Genomic DNA, 23,687 nt, shown 5'->3' with positions numbered 1-23,687 from the left:
CTGGCAAATGCCAGAAGAGCCGGTGCCAGTAGTGGGCCGCTGCACTGTTCCCCCCCCCCGCCCCCCGCCAGTGCCGCCGCCGCCGCATTTAACTATACCGGCGTCTATGACACCGGTATAGTTCAATGCAATGATGGAGGAGAGAGCGTCTGCTGACGCCCCCTCTCCCTTCATTCCCCGCTCTGCCTCTAACAGTACACTGCGGGTGCGCGATGACGTCATATCATCGCGCACCTGCAGTGTCCTGGGCAGACTGCAGCCACCGGGAGCAGCGCGGGCAAAAGGAAAGGTGAGGAGAGTTTTTTTTTTTTTCTTTTTAACTGGACTGTGGGGCCATTATCGGGGGGGGGAGATGAGATGTGCGGGCTCTGCTGTATATATCCCTGTGCGGGCTCTGCTGTATATATCCCTGTGCGGGCTGTGCTCTATATACCCCTGTGCGGGCTGTGCTGTATATACCCCTGTGCGGGCTGTGCTCTATATACCCCTGTGCGGGCTCTGCTGTATATATCCCTGTGCGGGCTCTGCTGTATATATCCCTGTGTGGGCTCTGCTGTATATATCCCTGTGCGGGCTCTGCTGTATATACCCCTGTGCGGGCTCTGCTGTATATACCCCTGTGTGGGCTGTGCTCTATATACCCCTGTGCGGGCTCTGCTGTATATATCCCTGTGCGGGCTGTGCTCTATATACCCCTGTGCGGGCTCTGCTGTATATATCCCTATGCGGGCTCTGCTGTATATATCCCTGTGCGGGCTCTGCTGTATATATCCCTGTGCGGGCTGTGCTCTATATACCCCTGTGCGGGCTGTGCTGTATATATCCCTGTGCGGGCTGTGCTGTATATATCCCTGTGCGGGCTGTGCTCTATATACCCCTGTGCGGGCTCTGCTGTATATATCCCTGTGCGGGCTGTGCTCTATATACCCCTGTGCGGGCTCTGCTGTATATATCCCTGTGCGGGCTGTGCTGTATATATCCCTGTGCGGGCTGTGCTGTATATATCCCTGTGCGGGCTGTGCTCTATATACCCCTGTGCGGGCTCTGCTGTATATATCCCTGTGCGGGCTGTGCTCTATATACCCCTGTGCGGGCTCTGCTGTATATATCCCTGTGCGGGCTCTGCTGTATATATCCCTGTGCGGGCTGTGCTCTATATACCCCTGTGCGGGCTCTGCTGTATATATCCCTGTGCGGGCTCTGCTGTATATATCCCTGTGCGGGCTGTGCTGTATATATCCCTGTGCGGGCTGTGCTCTATATATCCCTGTGCGGGCACTGCTGTATATATCCCTGTGCGGGCTGTGCTCTATATACCCCTGTGCGGGCTCTGCTGTATATATCCCTGTGCGGGCTGTGCTGTATATATCCCTGTGCGGGCTGTGCTGTATATATCCCTGTGCGGGCTGTGCTGTATATACCCCTGTGCGGGCTGTGCTGTATATACCCCTGTGCGGGCTCTGCTGTATATATCCCTGTGCAGGCTGTGCTGTATATATCTCTGTGCGGGCTGTGCTCTATATACCCCTGTGCGGGCTCTGCTGTATATATCCCTGTGCGGGCTGTGCTGTATATACCCCTGTGCGGGCTGTGCTGTATATACCCCTGTGCGGGCTCTGCTGTATATACCCCTGTGCGGGCTCTGCTGTATATATCTCTGTGCGGGCTGTGCTCTATATACCCCTGTGCGGGCTCTGCTGTATATACCCCTGTGCGGGCTGTGCTGTATATACCCCTGTGCGGGCTGTGCTCTATATACCCCTGTGCGGGCTGTGCTCTATATACCCCTGTGCGGGCTCTGCTGTATATATCCCTGTGCGGGCTCTGCTGTATATATCCCTGTGCGGGCTCTGCTGTATATATCCCTGTGCTGGATATACCACTGTGCGGGCTGTGCTGGATATACCACTGTGCGGGCTGTGCTGGATATACCACTGTGCGGGCTGTGCTGGATATACCACTGTGCGGGCTGTGCTGGATATACCACTGTGCGGGCTGTGCTGGATATACCGGGGGACCCGGGGTGGGGGGGGGGGGCCCCATTTGGAAGTTCGCACCGGGGCCCATAACTTTGTAGTTACGCCACTGGATCTGAGTGGACCCTATTGAGGGAGAGCTCCATCTCAGGCTGGAGGGGGAAACTAGGTAGAGGGTGTGGGTGGAGAGAGTGACAGATAGAGGAGTTGTCATGGAAACACGAGTTAGACAGTTAGTAGTTGGAGGGAAGGAATTGAGGAGAGGAGACGTGAAGAAAGGAGCTCCTGTGAGGAAGGGTCCTAGGGGCCTGGGAAGTGAGGGATGCACCCATGGTGCCCGAATCCACACCGACCATAGTCAGGTGGAAGGACCAGGTCGCAGTGGGGGAACCGGCCCCCAGACTAGTGGAGGAAATATAAGGCTCAGCTAGCAAGCCGGAGGCTGTGGTATCTGCATGTGCCACTGAGTCGCCCCGCCAGGGCCGTGGGGTAATTGGTACCGGGTCCTGAGTTCACAGGGGGATGTCACAATGGCGACCCGGTCCGTGGCCCAGGGCGTCCATGTAAAAGGGGAAAGGTCTTTAAAGGGAATAAAGTTTATGTTCGTGACGCCACCTGTGGGATTCGGTCAGTGGGGACTGACGCTGCTTTAAGGGGTCCTCTGGGGTGATGTTATGGCAGCTAGATGGTATAACTTCCCACAGGTGAAGTATATCCCCAGGGCTCCTGGTGTGTAGATGGAAGATGGTGGAAGGTGCAGTAAAGAACGAGGACCCAGGTTTGCAGTCTCTTTACCTTGTCTACTGAAGTCCGAGGCAGCCACAGTCCAGGGCACCAGATCACAGGGCAGGCAGGGTCCGGCCGGCTTGGAAGCGAATCCAGAGTCCCCCTTTTCCAGGTGGAGGTAAAAGCCTTCCTATAGCGCTGTGGTGTTGTAGTTCCTTACTGCCTATGGCTTCAAATAAGGTCCTCACAGATGTTCTCTCTCTGTCCCCCGTATAGGATAGAACAATAACCCGTATGACTAGTGACTTGAGGCTGTTTATAGGGACTGTAGCACGCCCCAGCCTCTAAGGGTGTCACCGTGCTTCCTGGGTATTAAGGCGGACAGGTAACGTGCAGTTCAGCTGTCCTGCCGGTCTCTGATGTAAGTCGTAGAGTCCTTACAACCTCGGTGGTCCGGCTACCGGTTATCTGCGGCTCAGAAAGAGGCCGCCTGCTCTTAGCTGGTCTCCCCTGATATCACTCTCCTGTGCTTCGCTCTCCTGCACGCTCACTGAACAATGTTCAGCTTTCTGTATGTCTCTTTCCAGAAGCTGTGGTACTTCAGACCACACGGCCCCTTCAGACGTTCTGACTGTATAGGTCCGTCTGCCCTCTTCTGTCTCTCTGACAATCTGATCTGTCTTTCCCTCCAAACCACAATGTATGTAAGGGAGTCACCTAGTAAATAGGATCAAAAGCTCCCCCTTGTGGCCTGGAGTGTGAACATGTTGTGTGCATTGTGATTACCTGGTGAGAGTTATCTTTCATCGCCTCCAAACGTAACATCACTCTCCCAGTGAGGAAAGCAATGCTACTGTGACGACCAGGACGCTGGGGCGCCACACCACAGCCACACACATTTGCCAAAAAGGCAGCCACATAGGATCAAGGGGACCAGGAGGATGCCGCCCGACAGGGTCCGAGGCTGCTGGCTTGAGACACTGTGTGTAAGGTGCAGGGCAGGAGGGCAAAGCCAGCACAGAGAGACGGCCAGGGAAGGAACATAAGAAAGGGAGTCTCGGGAAAGTTAACCCCAAATTGCCTGAGAGCTGGCTGGACCACAGACCCGGAGGACACAGCACCTGGCTGGGGACTGCATCTAAGGACTGTGAGTAAACTGTGGAAACTGCACCCTGATGGGTCCTGAGAATTATTTATTTCGTCACCTGCCCTGCACTACAACATTCACCATCATTGAGGTTAACTCTTAACTGCCCAGGGGCCTAGCTCCACCCGTGGAGGGCTGTAACATCTCTGCTGCGTCACCAACTGCCCCAGAGGACCTGAACCGCAGCGTCAGCCATTTCCCTATTGCCGAATACCATGGGTGGCATCATGAACAAATCCCCTATAAACTTTAATCCCCCTTCATTTCACTTTTATTGGACCCCCAGGGCCACGGACCGGGTCACTGCTGCCGTGACAACCCCCTAGTGGGTGCTCCAAACGGACTTTAGAAATACTTTTTGTAAAGATCTGTGTAATGTGTCTAATGTAATAAAGGGACTGTTAGGCAGAGTGTTTACATATGCAGAAAGAACTGCTGGTGGTTCTGGGGGCACGGGGAACCTGACAGATTCCCTTTAATGACTAAGATAACCGAGAGCGTCACTGGTGCGTCACTGGATTTATCTGTAGATAATACACATATACTGTATACTATACAGAGTACCTGCGTACAAGCAGTATGTACGATTCTATGGTCACTGTATGGTGGTAATATTGGTATAGTAGTTTTTTGCTAATGATCAGTATGGTGATATTATTAGGTCATTATGTGGTGGTATAAGGCTATGTGCACACGTTGCGGATTGGGGTGCAGAATTTTCCGCACAAAATCCGCATCTCTTGGCAGAAACCGCAGGTGCGGATTTGCCACGGATTTGCCGAGGATTTTGTGCGGTTTTGATGTGGAATTAATGCGGATTTTGTGCGGATTTTCTGCGGTTTTTACCACTGCGGATTTCTATAATGGACGCCCCCCTTTGAAGAATACGAAGGGGGTCGCATGATAACACAGCCCTCTCCCCAGAGCCGTATGTTAAAATTTACTATTTGGAGGAAAATATAGCAGGTTCTGAAAATGTGGTTGTTTTTTACTGGAAGGGTTAATTTATTCAGTAAGCTGCGCTGAAGCGTGAGCAGGTTATTTCTGGTTTTATCTGGTTTTATTCCCGCACTTTCTGCAGGTTTTGATTGGTCCATAAAGAAAATGCGGGAAGGATTTATCCTATATAATCAGCTGTTCCATCAGCTGTCTCTCAGTCACCTGATGAAGACAGCTGATGGATTCCCTCCTTCAGCAGCTGATCCAGAGGGCGGAGGCGGAGGGCGGCGCCGAATGGCTGCGGAGTTGCCTGGCTATGAGTCCGGCTATAAAACCTACCTCTGATATAGAGGTGCCGGCTTCTCTTGCGCCTAGGCTGTCACCCTCCCCTCGGCAGGACGACGCTCCTTCAACACCGGCGAGGTCAAGCAGGAACTCCGTGAGGAATCGCAGGGCGAGAGTGGTGTATTCCCCATTGCCTCCTCCTTCGCTGGCGCCAGAGAACACTATGTCGGCGCGCAGCGGCAGGCGGAAGTCGTCGCGGCGGAAGTCTCGGAGTCCGCCGCGAAATTTGAACTGGAGCCAGCCGACACCTCATCCCCAAGCGCCGGAAGCTGCAGCTATGTCCGGCGCATCTCAGTGGGAGGATCCGGAGGAGCCCTTAATGCCGGCGGCCACTTTAGAAGCCCCTTCTCACCGCTTTAGCTGTGCAGGCTCTGCAGCAGCCCAGGGGGCTTGGGTAAATCCTGAGCCTAGCACCGGTGAGCTTTTGGTCCAGAACTCCCCTGCTGCTGCGTCTACAGCAGCAAGAGCATGGATACGCCAACCTTCAGCACCCAGCAGAGATGCGATGCGTCTCCCTCACCTATTGCATTCGCCTGCAAGAGCGGGCTCGAGTGCCGACATCCACATCTCACAGGACCGGAGGCTTCACAGCAGCGGTGAGAGCCAAAATGTACCATTATCTGTATATCCTCCTAGCGTAAAAGATTTGGTTAAGGAAGCGTTGGAAGAATATCTGGGCAGTGGCGTCCTTTCTCCTGCTCCCAGATATTCTTGCACTGATACTAACTCTGGTAGTTGTAATGCAGTTTTAAAGCCAGGGTTGCCAGAGACCCTTGTTAAAGAATCCCTTACTTGTGATATTTCACCGCTGGGCTTTCATTTAAGCCCTGCGGTGAAAGAGTTAATTTGGAGCAGAGCATTCGTTGATTTGTTTTCCCTTTTACCCTCCAGTAGAGACCAGCAGAGCAAATTTGAGAGAAGGGATGATTCTGATGATAAAAAGAAATCTGGTCCAGTTAAATCATTTAATAACTGGATCCAGGCCTTCTCCATCTATTCAGCAGTCTTGGGGGAAAAATTTCCGAATCGCTGCTCAGGGCTATTCCAGCACCTAGACTCCATATTGGAAGCATATCGCAACTTTGGAGGTATGGCCTGGTTGCTTTATGACGAGGCTTTCAGACAGAAATTATCAATGTTCCCTAATTTATCTTGGGGTACGAAGGATGTCGGGTTATGGGTTAATCTCATGTTACCCCAGAGGTTCCCATCCCATAGACAGACTTCTAATCCCACGATAAAAAAGGGTGTGTGCTTCGCATTTAACGAGTCGACGTGCAAATGGGCTCAGAACTGTAGGTTTAGGCACGAATGTTCCTTTTGTGGAGGAAGCCACGCAATGGTCAAGTGTTTTAAGAAACAAATGCAAAATAGTCAACACACCAGCGGTAAAGAATCGTTTTCCAAAAGCATCGACTCCAGTGATTCTGGAAGAAATGGTCCCATGGCTAACAATATACCCAGACCAGGAGAGTAGTTCCCTTTTATATAATGGTTTTTTAAAGGGATTTTTTGTACCTACATTTTCGGGTATTGGTTGCAAACCTGTGGTGAATTTGCCGTCTGCACTTCAATTTCCGCACATAGTAGAAGAAAAGATCATAGCGGAATTAGAGTTGGGTAGGGTTTCTGGTCCGTTTGATACCCCTCCTTTTGAAAACTTTAGGATTTCGCCCTTAGGTGTAGTACCTAAAAAAGATAGTGGGTCTTTTAGACTCATTCACCATCTATCATATCCTAAGGGTGAATCCCTAAACGATGAAGTGGGTGGCTACGATTGCTCCGTTCAATATACATCTTTTGATGTTGCGATAGAATTATTGCGGAACTTTGGTTGCGATGCCCTTATGGCAAAATCGGATATAAAATCCGCATTTAGGATATTACCAGTTAATCCGGATGGTTTCAATTCTCTCGGTTTTTCTTTTAAAAATAAATTATTTTTCGATAAATGTCTCCCCATGGGTTTTTCCCTTTCGTGTTTTTATTTTGAATCTTTCTCTACGTTTCTGCAATGGGTAGTGGAGTTCGATTTTTCTGGCGGCGGGATGTTGCACTACCTCGACGACTTTTTGTTCGTTGCCCCGTTCGATTCGGGTAAATGTCAGGCTATGTTGGACAGGTTTTTAGAAGTTTGTCATCGTTTTGGCGTCCCCATTGCCAAGGACAAAACGGTATTGCCATGCACTTCACTTGAGTTTTTAGGTATAGTAATTGATTCTCATAATATGTGTTGTTCTTTACCTTCCGAAAAGCTGTTTAAATTACAAGCCGCAATATCCCGCTGTTTGATTTTGGAAAAAGTTACTTTAAAAGATCTGCAGTCCCTTCTAGGTATGTTAAATTTCGCATTGAGGATTATCCCTATAGGCAGGGTATTCTCTAGAAGGCTTTACGATGCTACAGCTGGTTATTCTTCTCCAAAGTCCCATACACGATTGGGTAAGGAGGTAAAAGATGACCTCAAGGTTTGGTTAAAATTTTTATCTAGCTTTAATGGCAGGTCCATGTGGCAGACTTCATTTGTGTCAGCAGAGGATATTAGTTTACATTTTTTCGCTGACGGTGATCTTGGTTTTGTATTATCATTTCTATCCTCTTGGTGTTCGGAGCCTTGGCCGCCTTTTTGGCAGGAAAACAGGGCTTTGAATAACCAGACGGTTTTGGAGTTATTTTCGGTATTTTTGTGTCTTCATCTGTGGGGTTCCTTTCTTAAGGATAAACAAATTTTATTTTCATCAGATAATCAGGGTTTGGTCTTTGCTCTAAACACCCTTTCTTCAAAAAATAAATGGTCTGCTAGGATCATTAGGCACATTGTTTTTCTTTGCCTGAAGTTTAATATTTGGATAAAAGCTTCCTTTTCCTTTAAGGAGCGCCTTGATAATGCTTCATCTGTTTATCACCGCCAGCTGTTTCTATCCAAGAGGGAGTCATTGAAAGCAGAAGAAAACTTCCTGCCCGCATTGGATTTGGAATATAATTCAGGAGTAATTTCGCATTTCATTGCTAAATCGCTAGCCGATAGAACATGGGCCGATTATTCGGCGGCATGGAAGCTGTGGATAGACTTTTGTTCAGCGAGGGATCACCCTCATGGTAACTGTAGCGTGAGGATGTCACTTAGTTTTTTGGAACATATGGTGGGTAGAGGTTTATCTTTCTCAGCTTTATCAAAGAATGTTGCGGGGGTTTCATTTTTCCTCAAAATGCTAGGTGTCCGGCCGATGTCGGATATTTTTCAGGTCCGGCAATTTTTAAAGGGTTTTAAGAAGGCCCATTTTAAACCTGATGATCGTAGCCCGATTTCTTTCCATCTACTGAAAGACCTTTGCTCAAGTCTTTCCTCAGTCTGTACTGACAATTTTGAAGCTTGTCTTTTTTCCACAGCGTTTTCTTTAGCCTTTTTTGCGGCCCTAAGGGTAGGTGAAATTGTATCTTCAAAAAAGTCTTCCCCTTCTGGTCTGTTTTTTGAAGATGTGAAGCTCTTTGATTCACATATCTTGATATTTATTAGAAAATCAAAAACAGACCAGATGGGTAGAGGCTCCTCTCTACGCTTAAACGCTATACCGGATAAGGTTATATGCCCCGTTTTCAACACTAGACAGTGGTCGTTGTTACGGCCCAGAGTCAATGGCCCGTTTTTTATTCATAGCAATGGCGAACCGGCAACAATCTTTCAATTTAATTTTATTCTTAAAAAATGTTTAAAATTACTGAATGTTTCTGACCAAAAAATTTCCTCCCATTCCTTCCGCATCGGTGCCGCAACGGAAGCCGCCAGATTGGGTATGCAAGAGAGCAGGATAAAAAACATAGGCAGATGGGAGTCTAAGAGATTTAAGATTTACATTCGCCCTGATTTGTATTCTTCTTAATATTTGGTTCCTTTTTTTAGGTATACTGTCAGTATGGATCGTGGGGCATTCGTATGTTTTTTGGTCCGAGAGAAGGGCCAGCTCGAGATCGTATTCAAGGAATCTCTCTTTTAATGCTTCTTTCCTTCAAGTTTTTTGGTTTAGCAGGCGAGGTATGAGATGGAAGGATCTGATTGAAGAAATGCGAAGATTGAAGAAGATCTGGCCTAGTCCGGACTTAATAATATTACATTTAGGTGGTAATGATTTAGGTAAAAACAGCACACTTAACCCTTAATGAGGAGAGATTTATCTATGTTGAAAACAGAGTTCTTTCATTCCACCATAGTTTTTTCAGAAATTATACCGAGATTCATATGGTTTAACAGCAGCATGGTTTTTATTGTCAAGATTCGTAAAAGAATCAACAGGAGTATGGAGAAATTTATGTTTGTAACAGGAGGTTTTTCTTTCAGGCATTTGGAGCTGGAGGACGTCATCCCTGGCATGTATAGAGGGGATTTGGTTCACTTATCAGATGTGGGCCTGGACATTTTGAATTTGGATTTTCAATCAATTATTGAAAAATGGCTATGGCGTTTGGGGGGGCCTCACCTTTCAGGTGAGGCGTTTGGGAAAATCGCCTGCTGAATGCGGGTGGATTTGGTATAAGAGTTGGAGTAATATTAATTTAATTATTTAAATGGTTTTATTCTTGGTTATTGGTTTAAAATATTAATTTTTCAAGTAACTCTAAATAAACGCCACGGCCATTTTCTTCCAACAAAATATTTTGTGTCAAGTCTCTTTATTGGGCTTATATGGGGCTTGTGTTACCATGGAAGGGGTCAGAAATGCTGCAGTTCCGCTCAAAAGAAGTCACATGCACTTCTTTTCAATCTGCAGCGGATTCAGTGCGGGTTTTTCCGCACCATTAGCACAGCTTTTTTTTTCCCTATTGATTTACATTGTATTGTAAATCACTGTGCGGAACTGCAGCGTTTCTGTGCGGTAAAATCCGCTGCGGATCTGCACTATATCCGCATTGTGTGCACACAGCCTAAGGGTACTTTCACATTGCATTCTGTGTCCCCGTCGGGGCATACGTCGAAAATACCCCGCAAAACGAGGTGCATGCGCTGACAGGAGCAATAGACTAAAATGTTGATGGCAGAGCGAACATGCGCTCTATAGTGCATCATTTTCAGGTGTGTGTACACCCACAGGAGGGGTTCAATCAGACGTAGTAGACTGGGTATAAGTGTCAGCCTCCTGTAGGCGTACACTCCAGAAAAAAGTGCACGGCAGAGCTCATGTTCACTCTGCCATCACCTTTACAGTCGATGGTCCAGTTTGCGGGTTATTTCAGACGTATGCCCTGACGGGGACACATAATGCAATGTGAAAGAACCCTAAGAGGTCATGGTGAGGTGGTATTATTTATTCCTCATGTAGCGGTATTGTTGGTAGTATTGGTATTAGTATAGTGGATCTTGTTTAGCGACAGAGTGGTGGTATTTTTTTTTACTTGTATAGCTTTATTATTTGCACATTTTAAGGCTATGTTGTTAATATATTTGTGTTTATTTATTTATTATGGCGGAGGGTACATATTGCAATGGGGTGCGTGACAGAGCAGACAGGGACAGCAGACCAGTAAACAATTGAAAAGATCTTTATTGGGACTGGCAGGATATTCCATCAAACGTAGATAAGATTCCTAAGAGTCTGCAATGTGGCCTCAACAAAATGAACAAATCTGGGGGCGCTAACCATAATCTGACATCAAGGAAGGTGCAACAGCCGTCCTTGGACTAGTCCCACAAATCCAGCAGGGTGGGCAAGACATCACAATCCCTTGTGGCAACTGACCTCCAATCTTCCATACATCAGGACCTAGCCACAGCAGCAGATCCTCACCATTTACAAGACACAGCACCAACTAACAAACCAAACCTGTGGATAATTGTTCTACCTCTCTTAGGATCAGCCCGTGGTTGGGCAGAGGTGCTCACAACCCACCTCCTTAAACATTTGCTACAGGTAGCTCAAAGGATGAAGAAGCTTCCAGAAGGCCAGTGTCCAGCCTGTCTTCAGGGTTGTGTATTAGGGAGGCCGCCTGTCCTCACCAGATGCAGGATAGAAAAAGCTAGTGTAGGCCTACTTAAAGTATGGTCCATGAAAACAAGCTGGGGGTGACACTCTGTTACACATATATCTTTATAGGCCTTAGCACTGTCTTAGGGACCCACGCATTAAAGAAACAACCTGGTGGTTGTGGGGTGATAGAGGGCCAGTCTAAACGTTTCCCCGCTGTCCATAGAACTCGAACAATGCCCCTGAGATTAGGAGAGGTCAACTCAAAGATGTCCATGTTCTTGGTAGTTTTTCTTTTGTTATTTTCAGACATGAAGCCTCCTGCTGAAATTTCTTTGTTTAAGCCAGAGACATGATTATTAACTATTTTCATTCTAAATGCCATTTTTCCTATAAAGCTTGTACCGTCAGATATTACTGCGAGCGGAGGGTACGCGGGGTGATGGGGGGGCACCACCTTTAAAAGGCAATGACTGTGTGTATAAACCGCATTAGCATTATTGCACAGTAATCATCTTTTTATCGAGATGCGCTCTGTGTATGAACCGCTCATACTTTCCATATTTTATACAGCGCGCAGCGCCGCGGCCTCGCTCTCCCGTGTTTAGAGAGCCTTTATTAACTGTAGGAGGCTCACTCTTCGGGGAAACATGTCAGATGAAGATTTATAGTGCGCTGGTAACAAAGCTGCATTTTCAGCATTAAGGAGCTGACGTTATTAGTTTGGGTTTTTTTGGTCACCGGGGGAGTCGCTGCTGACATTTCTTTTCAAATTTTATTTTAATATTAGAAAAGGTGATAAGAGACAGAGGCCGATCCCTGATTCACAGCTTGTTAACTGTTTCCGATGGTTTTCTACAGGTAAAGTGGTATACGGGGAACCCATAGCTGCCGGCCTGGGCACTGATGGCACTAATTATTGGCACAAGGATTGGAGTCATGCTGCCGGACACGTGATGGGACCCCCACTTCGTCCTGACCCGAGCACCCCAAAATATCTAATGCAATTACTTGCAAAGTAAGTACACCTATGACACCTAACATTTCATACCTATCATCAATGTCATCATAAGTACCTCATTAAAGAAGTACTAAGGATTTATTAAATAATTATTATAACTAATTATTCTCCTCAACTTACAATAGTTAAAACTTTTTTTTATTCCTCGTTGGATACTGATTACTATTTTGGGGTCCATACTACTTTCTTATCTCTTTTTATTCTTTTTTTTTGGAAGGAGAAATGAACAAAAAACAGCAATTCCATCATGTCTATTTTTTTTTTTTTTTTTATTTCAAAATTCATCGTAGATAAATATTATACTATTGTATTTGTTTGGACACTTATGCAGAAGACCATACCAAATATGTTTATTTTTGGGTTTTTTATTTTCATTTTGAGAAAAAGGTGATTTGAACTTTTACATTTTTTTTCTACCTTTTAAAAATATTTTCCCTTTTTTCTTTTAGCCCTCTAGGGGATTTGAACCTATCGTGGGAATCATAATTTCCAACCTTAAAAAAATGCTGTTGTCACAATTGATAGCGTTAATTTATTCAGAAGGATTTGAAGTGGGTCTGTTCTGTAAACTGCCTGAAAAAGTGCTTGAGTAAAGCTCAAAGGAAAGAACATTTCTATGTAAAAGCAACTTCCTGTGTAAATGTTCAGGCTTTTCATTGTTTTTTAAATCTCTTAAGGTGTCCAAAAATGCCAAGCAGCTAAAAGCGGACCATTCTTCAGATGTTTTCCGCTTGGAAGATGTTCCATACTTACTTCAATAGGAAGGCTTAAAAGATGGCAGGAAGATGCATGAGTGTCTTTTGTAGAATTCTATGAGCTTTTTCACCTAAAAAAGAATACTCTTATTTTACTCACTGTATAATGGATTTACAAAAATGCCTGTAAATCACCCTAAGGAATGCAGTAAAAAAACAACAACAAGCGTATCCTGAAGCAGTTACCACGTGAAAACCTCAGCAGTCTTGATTTATAATATGTAGCATATATACAGCAGAGTTTTGGTGTCTCCTCTGTGATGTATGCAGCAGCCTCTGTGTCTCCTATGTGATGTATATGGATCGCCCCCATGGGGCCGTGGGGTACTCGGTACCGGGTCCTGCGGTTCACAGGGGGATGTCACAGTGGCTGACCCGGTCCGTGGCCCTGGGATGTCCATGTAAAAGGGAAAGGTCGTTAAAGGGATAAAGTTTGTGTTCGTGACGCCACCTGTGGTATTCGGTCAGGGTGACAGATGCTGCTTTAAGGGGTCCGCTGGGGTGATGTTATGGCAGCTAGATTGTATACCTTCCCACAGGTGAAGTATGTCCCCAGGGCTTCCCGGTGTGTAGATGGTGGATGGTGAGAGGCGCAGAGGAGAACGAGGACACAAGGTTGCAGTCTCTTTACCTTTACTGAAGACTTCAGCATCTACAGTCCAGGGCACCAGACCACAGGGCAGGCAGAGTCCGGCCGGTTTGGAGGCAAGTCCAGAGTCCCCTTTGTCCAGGTGGAAATCAATAGCCTTACCTTGCGCTGTGGTGTTGTAGTCCCTTACTGCCTATGGCTTCACATAAGGGTCTCACAGATGTGGTGTTTCTCTCTCTGTCCACCATAGTCGGATAGGACAATACCCGTATGACTGGTGGCTTAAAGCTGTTTATAGGGACTCTAGCACACCCCGGCCTCTGAGGGGTGCCACCGTGTTTCCTGGGTGTAGGTAAGGGCAGGTAACCTGCAATTAGCTGTCCTGCCGGTCTCTGAAGTAAAGCATAAAGGTCCTTAGTCCCTCTGTGTGCCGGCTACCGGGATTCTGCGCCTCAGAAGGAGGCAGCCTGTGCAGGGCTGGTCCCCCCCTGGTATCCTCTCCTTTGCTCTGACTTCCTTTACGCTCGCTGCAATACAGTTCTGCCTTTCAATGTCTCTTCCCAGGAGCTGTAGCACTTCAGGCTCCACGGCTCCTCTGCTTCCTTTCCCTCTGTCTTTCTGACAGGAACTCAACTCTACTCCCTCCAGATCAGGATGTTCTTATAGGGGAGTTCACCTAAAACAGGCTTAGCGCTCCCACTTCTAGTCTGGAGTCTGAATATGTTGCATGCTTGTGGTACCTGGATGCAGTTATCCTTCATTGCCTCCAAACGTAGTATCACTCTCCCCGAGAGGAAAGCAATACCACTGCGACGCCCAGGACCCTGGGGCGCCGCATATATACAGCAGTATCACTGTATTCTATGTGATACATGCTGTATTCTCAGTGTATTCTCAGTGTATCCTATATGTTGTATATACTGCACTCAGAGTCTCCTACAGTGGGGAAAATTAATATTTGATACACTGCAGATTTTGCAAGTTTTCCACCTACAAAGAATGGAGAGGTCTGTAATTTTTATTGTAGGTACACTTCAACTGCGAGAGACAGAATCTAAAAAAAATCTGGAAAATCACATTGTATGATTTTTACATAATTAGTTTGCATTTTATTGCATGAAATAAGTATTTGATACAAGAGAAAAGCAGAACTTAATATTTATTACAGAAACCTTTGTTTGCAATTACAGAGGTCAGATGTTTCCTGTATTTCTTGACTAAGTTTGCACACACTTAAGCAGGGATTTTGGCCCACTCCTCCATACAGATCTTCTCTTGATATTTAAGGTTTCTGGGCTGTCACTGGGCAACATTGAGTTTTAGCTCCTTCTAAAGATTTTCTATTGGGTTCATGTCTGGAGACTGACTAGCCCACTCCAGGACCTTGAAATGCTTCATACGGAGCACCTCCTTAGTTGCCCTAGCTGTCTGTTTTGGGTCATTGTCATGCTTCATCTGACCACATGACATTCTCCCATGCCTCCTTTGGATCATCCAGATGTTTATTGGCGAACTTCAAATGGGCATTGTGTGTTACTAAAGGTAATGATTGAGACTGCGGTCCGAGCTCTCTTCAAGCCATTGAACAGGTCCTCCTGTGTAGTTCTGGATTGATTCCTGACCTTTCTCAGAATCATCCTTACAACTTGCATGGAGCTCCAGACCGAGGAAGATTGACAGTCATCTTGCGTTGCTGCCATTTTCTAATAATTGTGCCAAGATTTGTTGTCTCCTCTCTAAGTTGTTTGCCTATTGTCCTGTAGCCCATCCCAGCCTTGTGCAGGTCTGCAATTTTGTCCCTGGTGTTCTTAAATAGCTCTTTGGTCTTGACCATGGTGGAGAGGTTGGAGTGTGATTGATTGATTGTGTGTACAGTTGTATATTATACAGGTAAGAGTTCAAACAGGAGCAATAAACAGGTAATGAGTGCAGAAAACAGAAAACAGGTCTCTGAGAGACAGAATTCTTGCTCGTTGGTCAGTAACCAAACACTTATTTCATGCAATAAAATACAATTTAATTTTTTAAAAATCATACAATGTGATTTTCTGTTTTTTATTTTTAGATTCTGTGTCTCACAGGTGAAGTGAGTTATCCATTCTTTGTAGGTGGGAAAACTTGCAAAATCGGCAGTGTATCAAATATTGGCAGCACAGTGGCTCAGTGCTTAGCACTGCAGCGCTGGAGTCCTGGGTTCAAATCACACCGAGGACAAAATTCTCAAGGAGTTTGTATGTTCTCTCCATGTTTGTGTGGGTTTCCTCCTGGGTCTCCAGTTTCCTCCCACACTCCAAAGACATACTGATAGGGAATTTAGATTGTGAGCCCCAATAAGGACAGCGATGATAATGGGGGCTAATTGGAAAGCGCTGCGGAATATGTTAGCGCTATATAAAAATAAAGATTATTATTATTATTATTTTCCCCACTGTATGTGATTTATACAGCAGCCTCTGAGTTACCAATGTGATGTATACAGTACTCAGTCTCAGTGTCTCCTGTGCCATGTATATACAGCAGAGTCTCAGTGTATCCCAAGTGATATATATACAGCAGTTGCAGAGACTCCTATGTGATATATACAGCAGCCTCTGTGTGTCCAATATGATGTATTCAGCAGTAACAGTGTTTCCTATGTGATGTATATACAGCAGAGTCTTAGTGTATCCTATGTGATGTATATACAGCAGTCTATGTGTATGCTATGTGACATATATACAGCAGTCACAGAGCAGCCTATATGATGTATACAGGAGCTTCTGTGTTACCAATGGGATGTACACAGTACAGTCTCAGTGTCTTCTGTGTGATGTATATACATAGTCTCAGTGTATCCTATGTGATGTATATATAACAGTCTCACTGTTTTCTATGTGATGTATATACAGTTGTAGAGTCTCCTATGTGATGCAAACAGCATCCTCCGTGTCTCCTATGTGATGTATACAGCAGACCTCCCACTGCTTGAGCTCTGTAAATGTAACATGAGCAATAACAGTACAATATACATCTGTGTTCGGAACAACTTGCTGTGAGTTCTTTTCAAAAGTTGTCATCTCAAAGAGTTGATCCGGCTCTTACGTTTCGTCAAATCCTGGCAGAAACAGTGGCCCGAAGTAAAGAAGAGAGCTATGCGTCTGGGGTGATGCGTGTCCAGGGCGCCAATACCAGAGGGGACCCAAACCATCAGGAGGTGCTGGTCCAGGTGGTGCAAGACTCGCAGCGGTCCCTTGTCAACGTGCAAGAGAAACTGACCCAGATGGAGCGAAGAGTGGGGGAACTACAACAGTCTGACCCACCGTACTCATGCAACCATTCTTCAGCCCGACCGATAAGGGATCAGTGGGAGCAAGCCCCCTCCCATCAGGCATCGGAGGCACGAGGACAGGCTCGAGGTACCCATCAGCGAGAAGGAGGCATCCAATGCTATGAATGTGGAGGACGGGGGCACCTTGCCAGAGACTGTCGGAACTATACTCAAGGCCAGCGGAAGCCGCCGTTAAACTACCAACCCCCGCAGTAGTGCGGCACTCTGCGGGGGAGGCGAGAAGAGAGGCCGCTCCATATCATAATGAACAATTGCTTGCTGGAAGCCCCATCCTACTTGCTGAATTCGAAGGAGTTCTAGTGGATTGCCTGATAGATACCGGGTCGCAAGTGACAACGATGCCAGAAGCGTATTTCAAGCAGCATTTCCAGGACCTGGCCAAGCCAGAAAAAGAGACATTGATCCGGTTGTTTGCTGCCAACCAACAACCGATCCCGGTCACAGGGGTCGTGTGGATGAATATTCGAATCTGTGGGCAAGAAGTTGGGAGAAAAGGGATCCTGCTAGTCCCTGAGCCTATCAAGGAAGATGTGCCTGTAGTACTGGGAATGAATATCCTATGTGAACTCGATCAGATTATGTTTACCAAACGGGGACCTGGATATTGGAAGAAGGCTACTACACATAAGCCTACTCAAGAAGCCCTTCAACGACTGATCCGCGTCTGTGGGACGCAGAAGAGTGTGCCATCTTATCAGACGGTAGGGGTCATCAGGGCTCCTGGTAAAGAACCTGTAATCCTACCTCCCGAGCGAGAAACTATAGTATACCTTCCAGTGGGGACTCACTGCAACCTTGATGGGTTGGAAGTGGTTGTTCAGCCTGTGGTAGGCAGAGGAGTGGACCAAGAAGTCATGATAGCTCGTACGATAGCTGTGGTCCAGCGAGGACATGTCCCCATAAGAGCTTTGAATGTGGGCCCCGGGGAGGTCACCTTGCCACGAGGGACAGATCTGGCCCTGGTGTACCTACATAAGGGTGAAGTGGTGAGTCAGAAGGAGATGTCTTTATCACCGAAAGAAGGCGCGGGGTGGACCCTAGCAGTTACTGCGGGGGACGAAGAGACGCCATCCCCGGAGTGGAGTGGACGGGTCATCCTTGATTAAATGGAAGTGGATGTGAAGACTCTGGGCCCTGAGCGTGTGCAAGCAATAGAAACTATGCTGTGGGAAAATCAGGCCGCATTCGCCCGTCACGCCGAAGATTTCGGCTCTACTGAAGCCATCACGCATGAGATACCGACTGGGGAAGCTCGTCCAATTCGAGAACGATTCCGGCAGATCCCGCCCAAGATGTATCAAGAGGTGAAAACATTACTGAGGCAGATGCTGGATTCAGGAGTGGTGCAGAGTAGTCAGAGCCCTTGGACAGCCCCGGTGGTGCTCGTCAAGAAAAAGGATGGGACCATCCGGTTCTGTGTAGATTACAGGAAACTCAATGCCTGCACTGTTCGAGACTCATATCCGTTGCCCCGCATCGAGGAATCCTTGACAGCGTTGGGGAAAGCCAAGTACTTCTCCACCCTGGACCTAGCAAGCGGATACTGGCAAGTAGCCGTGGCAGAGAAAGACAGAGAGAAAACCACCTTCATCCTCCCTATGGGGCTGTTCGAGTTTAACCGGATGCCCTTCGGGCTCTCCAATGCTCCAGGCACCTTTCAACGGCTGATGGAAAAGTGTTTGGGAGACTTAAATTTTGAGGCTACCCTGATCTATCTGGATGACATCATTGTGTTTTCAGCTTCATTCGAAGAACACCTTGCCCGGCTTGGACAGGTACTCGGAAGACTGCAGGCCCATAACCTGAAGGTGAAGCCAAAGAAGTGCCACCTCTTCAAAAGAGAGATCGAGTACCTAGGCCACATAGTGTCACAAGATGGAGTTCTACCCTCGCCAGAAAAAGTGGCTGCTATCCAGAAGTGGCCAGTCCCTCGAACAGTGAGAGAACTCCAGGCCTTCCTGGGACTTGCTGGGTACTATCGCCGGTTTGTTAAAGACTTCGCGAAGGTGGCGGGTCCTCTCAATGGGTTGCTGAGGGGGACCGCTGGAGTGCCGAAGACCCAGCGCATCCCCTGGGCACAGGGACAAGACGAAGCCTTCCAGGCTGTAAAGAATGCCCTTACCTCAGCCCCGATTTTGGCCTACGCAGACTTCGATCAACCGCTCCTGTTGTACACAGATGGTAGCCTTCATGGACTCGGTGCAGTACTTTCTCAGATACAGGATGGACATGAGAGAGTCATCGGGTATGCTAGCAGGTCCCTGCGAGACAGCGAAAGAAACCCTCACAATTACAGCTCCTTCCGGTTAGAGCTCCTGGCCCTGGTGTGGGCCATGACAGAAAAGTTTGCAGGCTTCCTGACAGGTACCAAGATTCAAGTTCGAACAGACAATAATCCCCTGGCCCACCTTGAGAATGCTAAATTGGGGGCCTTAGAACAATGGTGGGTGGTTCGCCTAGCCAAGTTCGACTTTACCATCCGTTATCGCTCTGTTACCGAAAACGCAAATGCTGATGGGCTGTCAAGAGTGACTGTGGAGACTCCAGTGGGGGATCTTGATGAGCAACTCGAAGAGGAGGAAACCCCAGACTTTCTCAAGTTTAAGCCCCCAATGGTTGCAGCCCAGTCAAGAAGGGAGGCCTGCGCATTACCCCGGTCCCTGGGGAGAACCAATGAGGAATGGAGACACATTCAGGATGAAGATGAAGGGCTGAGACAGATGAAATGGTGGGTAACGCAAAAGCGGAAGCCTGGCAAACAAGAGAGAGATGATCTGGACTCTGAAATGAGGAGTGTGTTGCACCAGTGTGGGATAGACTGGAAGTGCGAGAGTCAGTGCTATATTGTAAGAGGCAACAGCCAAAAGATATGGAAGTAAGGTGGCAAGTGGTCATCCCAGGAAGAATGGCTCAAGAAGTAGTTAAAGAAGCCCACGAATTCGGAGCGCACTTCGGCCCCACAAAGACCTACCAATGGTTACAGCGGTATGTGTATTGCCCCCCGGTTGGAGCTTGTGGTGGAAGAGGTTTGCCGGCAATGTCGAGTATGTGACCTCATTAAGAGTACTGAACAGAGGGCACCCATCCAAACCATACAAACTAAGGAACCGCTAGAAGTCTTGATGATCAACTATCTCCTTGTGGGACACTCGGCTCGGGGGCTGCAATACTGTTTGGTGATGACCGATCATTTCTCTAAGTTCGCAATAGTCACTCCAACTAGAGATCAGACTGCGGAATCGGCGGCACGAGCCATCTGTCAAGACTTCATCCGGGTGTATGGGTGCCCAAAGCGCATCCACTCCAACTAAGGCGCATGTTTCCAAGGCAAGGTGATGGAAGAATTGTATCGCATGTATGGCATTGAGCGGTCCCGGACCACCCCTTACCACCCTCAAGGCAACGGAGCTCGTGAACGCTTCAACAGAACCTTACTTCAAATGCTGAGAACGTTGGAGGAGGATAAGAAGGCGTGTTGGCCAGACTATCTGCCAGAATTGGTCTGGACTTACAACAATCGGGTCCACTCCACCACGGGTTATACCCCCTATCTACTGTTGATTGGAAGAGCTGGACGAGAGATCATTGAGCTGAATTTGGAACAGCCAGAGGAGCTGATAGAGCGAACTGTCACCTCATGGGTGAAAGAGCATCGGCAACGATTGCAAACGATACGGCGGTTGGCGGGTCAGCAGCTGCAAGAAAAAGAACATACGGGCCGCAAACCGACTCAAGAGTTACCGCTCCAACCTGGAGACCGAGTATTAGTCAGAGAAACACGCCCTAAGGGAAAACTTAGTGAGAGATGGGAAGTACAGCCGTACAAGGTTATCGAGCGAGTGTATGCTAACGGCCCTGTCTACAAGGTACAGATTGAGAATGGGGCATTTGCCCCTAGAGTACTTAACAGAAATATGCTGCGGCCTTGCCGGTCTGAGGTCTGTTCTACGCCATTGTCATCTGAAGGCACCACTCCACTTCCTGAATCTGTCATGCCTGATGGTGAAATCGATGATGAGTGGTGGACCGTCCCTGACACAGTAGGGGGTCCTCAACCGCACAGAGACGGTAATCCCATGGATGTACCAGTACCGCCATGTGAGGATGAGACCAGACAAGAGTTCACAATGTCTCCTGCAACAAGTGTTCCTCTGGAAGATAGTCAAGCCTTGCCTGACAGCCAAGAGCTTCGGAGATCCCAGAGGTCTAATGCAGGGGTTCCACCAGTCCGATATGTAGAACAGTGTGCTCTGTCTGTTTTTACACCTTTGTTGCCTCCTCTAGGTGCTGTTTCCGCATTGCACGTTCCTTCATTATGTAGCGCCCCCACTGCCGCAGGGCCGAGGGGTACCCGGTACCGGGCCTCTGAGTCTCTGTTCTGGGGTTGTCACGGTGGCTAGGCCCGGTCCGTGACCCTGCCGAGGGGCGTACAGTGATAGATATGATGATAGTGGTGGTGGTGCGGTGCAATAAATAACGAGGACACCAGGTTGCAGTCTCTTTACCTCTTTACTGAAGATCTCTGGGTCCTCAGTCCGGAATCCGGATAACCAGGCTGCGCAAGTCAGGCCGGTCCAATGGCTCCTCCAGAGTTCTCTTTACAGGTGGAAATCTGTGCCTTCCTTCTAGCGCTATGTGTTGCGGTCCTTCCCTGCTGTGCTTACGGAAAGTCCCCACAACTGTTGTGTCTGTTTCTTAAGTTCCCTCACAACACGATTAGATGATGTTCTGCTAATCCTCCGTCCCTCCCTGATGTTACGGTTAGGACGGCACCCGTTTGACGGGTAGGCTCGGAGCTCTTCCGGGACCCTAGAGTCGCCCCTCTCCACAAGTTGCCCCCCAAGACTGCATAGGTGATTTAGGTGAGACAGCCCACCTGAGACTGACTGTCCTGCCGTAGGTTCGAAGTATTGCCTGAAGCTGTATATAGTAATACTTCCTTCGGCGTTCCGGCCACCGGTTGTTTGCGCCTCAGTAGGATGTTGCCTCGGTCTTACAGCACGACCCCTACTGGTATTCTCCTTGTTGCTTTGATCTCGTTTCTCACTCAGCACAATCTATCTCGCTTCCAATCCCTCCTTGGGCACCGCCGCTATACTGAGCAGGCACGGTCCCGTTACGTTCGCTCAAGTTGCCAAGCCTCTGTCAGGATCCCACCCCTGACAGGGACCCTACTGAATCTTCTCCTGCAACACCCTCTGCCACAAGGTGTTGCCTGGCTCCAACCCAGTCAGCTTTCTCTCTAACTTCCTGCCTGACCCCCAGTTTTACCAGTGTTGTGGAGAGTGGCCTAGTAAATAGAACCCTTAGCTCCCCCTGGAGGCCCGGCGGTGAAATGTATTGGTGTCTGTGATACCTGCTCAGATGAACTCCTTCAGTGCCATCAGACGTACCATGGCTCCCCTTAGTGGCGGAGCCACAGTACTGCAACGACCAGGACTCTGGGGCGCTGCAATTACGCTTCAACCCTGATTCTGTGATGGCCGAGGACGACCATCATTAAGAAGGGAGGCATGTAAGAGGGTGGTGCTGTTATGGACAGTAACACGCTGCCATTTTAAGAGACAGCACCCCCTTGTCTGGTGTGTTGGAATGTTCTGCTTCCCCCTGCTATAGACTGTGAAGATAAACTGCCCTATAATTAGGGGAGGAGTTGAGCCTGAACTGTGTGTGTGAGCTGAAGCTGCTACAGAGAGAACTGTGTGCTGTTTGCGACAAGAAAGGTCCCACAGCCTGGGACGGAGTGTACTTATGAAATTTGCAAGACTTTTCCGGGTACAGCAAAGGTGGCTGTTCTGTGCCAGTTTGTGAAGCCACGAAGATACTGAGAAAGGGACTTACAGTCTCCAGGAGCATCCCTAGGATCCAGAAGCAAGGAGAAGACCACGCTTCACAGAGCTTACAGAAAGCCATGCGCACCACCATATTAGACTGCTGGGGGCCCCCCTGGGACTGGACCTGAGTCCCCAACATCACCGTGAGTCTGTTCCTGTTTGGTGCACCTGTTAGGGCCTAGTGTAGGCTTCAGTAGTCAATACACGGGAGCTGTGTGGCCTGCTTAGTAAAGGCCAGGGAGGTTATATGTAGAGTAGCATCGTTATTTGTTTATTGTTTAAATTTGCTTGTGAGACATATTTTGAGTCTGTAATAGTTGGAGCACTGTGCTATTTTACGGGAAAGATAAAGTATAACTCTTGTAAACTGTCTCTTGCCATTGCATACCCCTGTTTGCATCTTCCTCACCCACTTCATTCCTTGTCTCCCAATAAATCTACCCTTTGTTGTTTGCACCTCATCTTGTGTACAGTAGTCTTTCTGCACCGTGGTGGTCCCCCGGCCATCGCTTCACGTACATGCACGGAGGATGTCACAAGTTGAACTTGGGCAAAGTGAGCCTGTGAGACACAAAGGGCACGGTCCAGATAACTGAACAGTGAGGAGCTTTGCATCTGTGTTTCAATCACGTCATCAGGACAGATTTATATTTCCTGGGAATAAACACAGAAGATTTTTTATTTAACCCCTTCCCGATGTGACGTAAATGTGCATCACATGCCAGATGCATGAAGATGTATGAAGCGGGCACAAATGCTGAGTCTCCTCCATATACTGTGAGTGCTGGCTGTGTTACACAGCTCTGATCAGTGCTGATGGCTCCTTCTCATAGGAGAATGTTAATTTTAGAATTCTTCAGTTCTATGCCTTGTAATATATTGTGCAAGTAATCACAGGTTGAAGTCCCCTATGATGAAACAAACGGAAACATTTTTTTTCTTACGAATTAATAAAAGAAAAAAAAAACTGCTAAATTTTAAAATCATCCACACACAAAAAAAAAACAGAAATGCCAGAGTTTATTTTTTGGGGTGACACCCCGCCCCCCCCCCCCCCCTCCAAATATATA

The 23,687-nt window shown here is 47.7% G+C and overlaps 1 protein-coding gene across 3 annotated transcripts in view; it reads left to right on the top strand.

Moving 5' to 3' along the window:
* Window positions 1-23,687, top strand: part of DPYS (dihydropyrimidinase) — a 122,619-nt gene that overhangs the window by 70,735 nt on the left and 28,197 nt on the right. For all 3 annotated transcript variants that reach the window (XM_077268112.1, XM_077268113.1, XM_077268111.1), the window contains exon 5: window positions 11,952-12,108. In XM_077268112.1, the coding sequence (XP_077124227.1) occupies window positions 11,952-12,108 (157 nt within the window). The remainder of the gene's footprint in view (window positions 1-11,951; window positions 12,109-23,687) is intronic.

The sequence above is a fragment of the Ranitomeya variabilis genome, chromosome 6 (assembly GCF_051348905.1).
Source record: "Ranitomeya variabilis isolate aRanVar5 chromosome 6, aRanVar5.hap1, whole genome shotgun sequence".
NCBI classification, from domain to species: domain Eukaryota; kingdom Metazoa; phylum Chordata; class Amphibia; order Anura; family Dendrobatidae; genus Ranitomeya; species Ranitomeya variabilis.
This window is presented reverse-complemented; position numbering and strand designations above follow the sequence as displayed.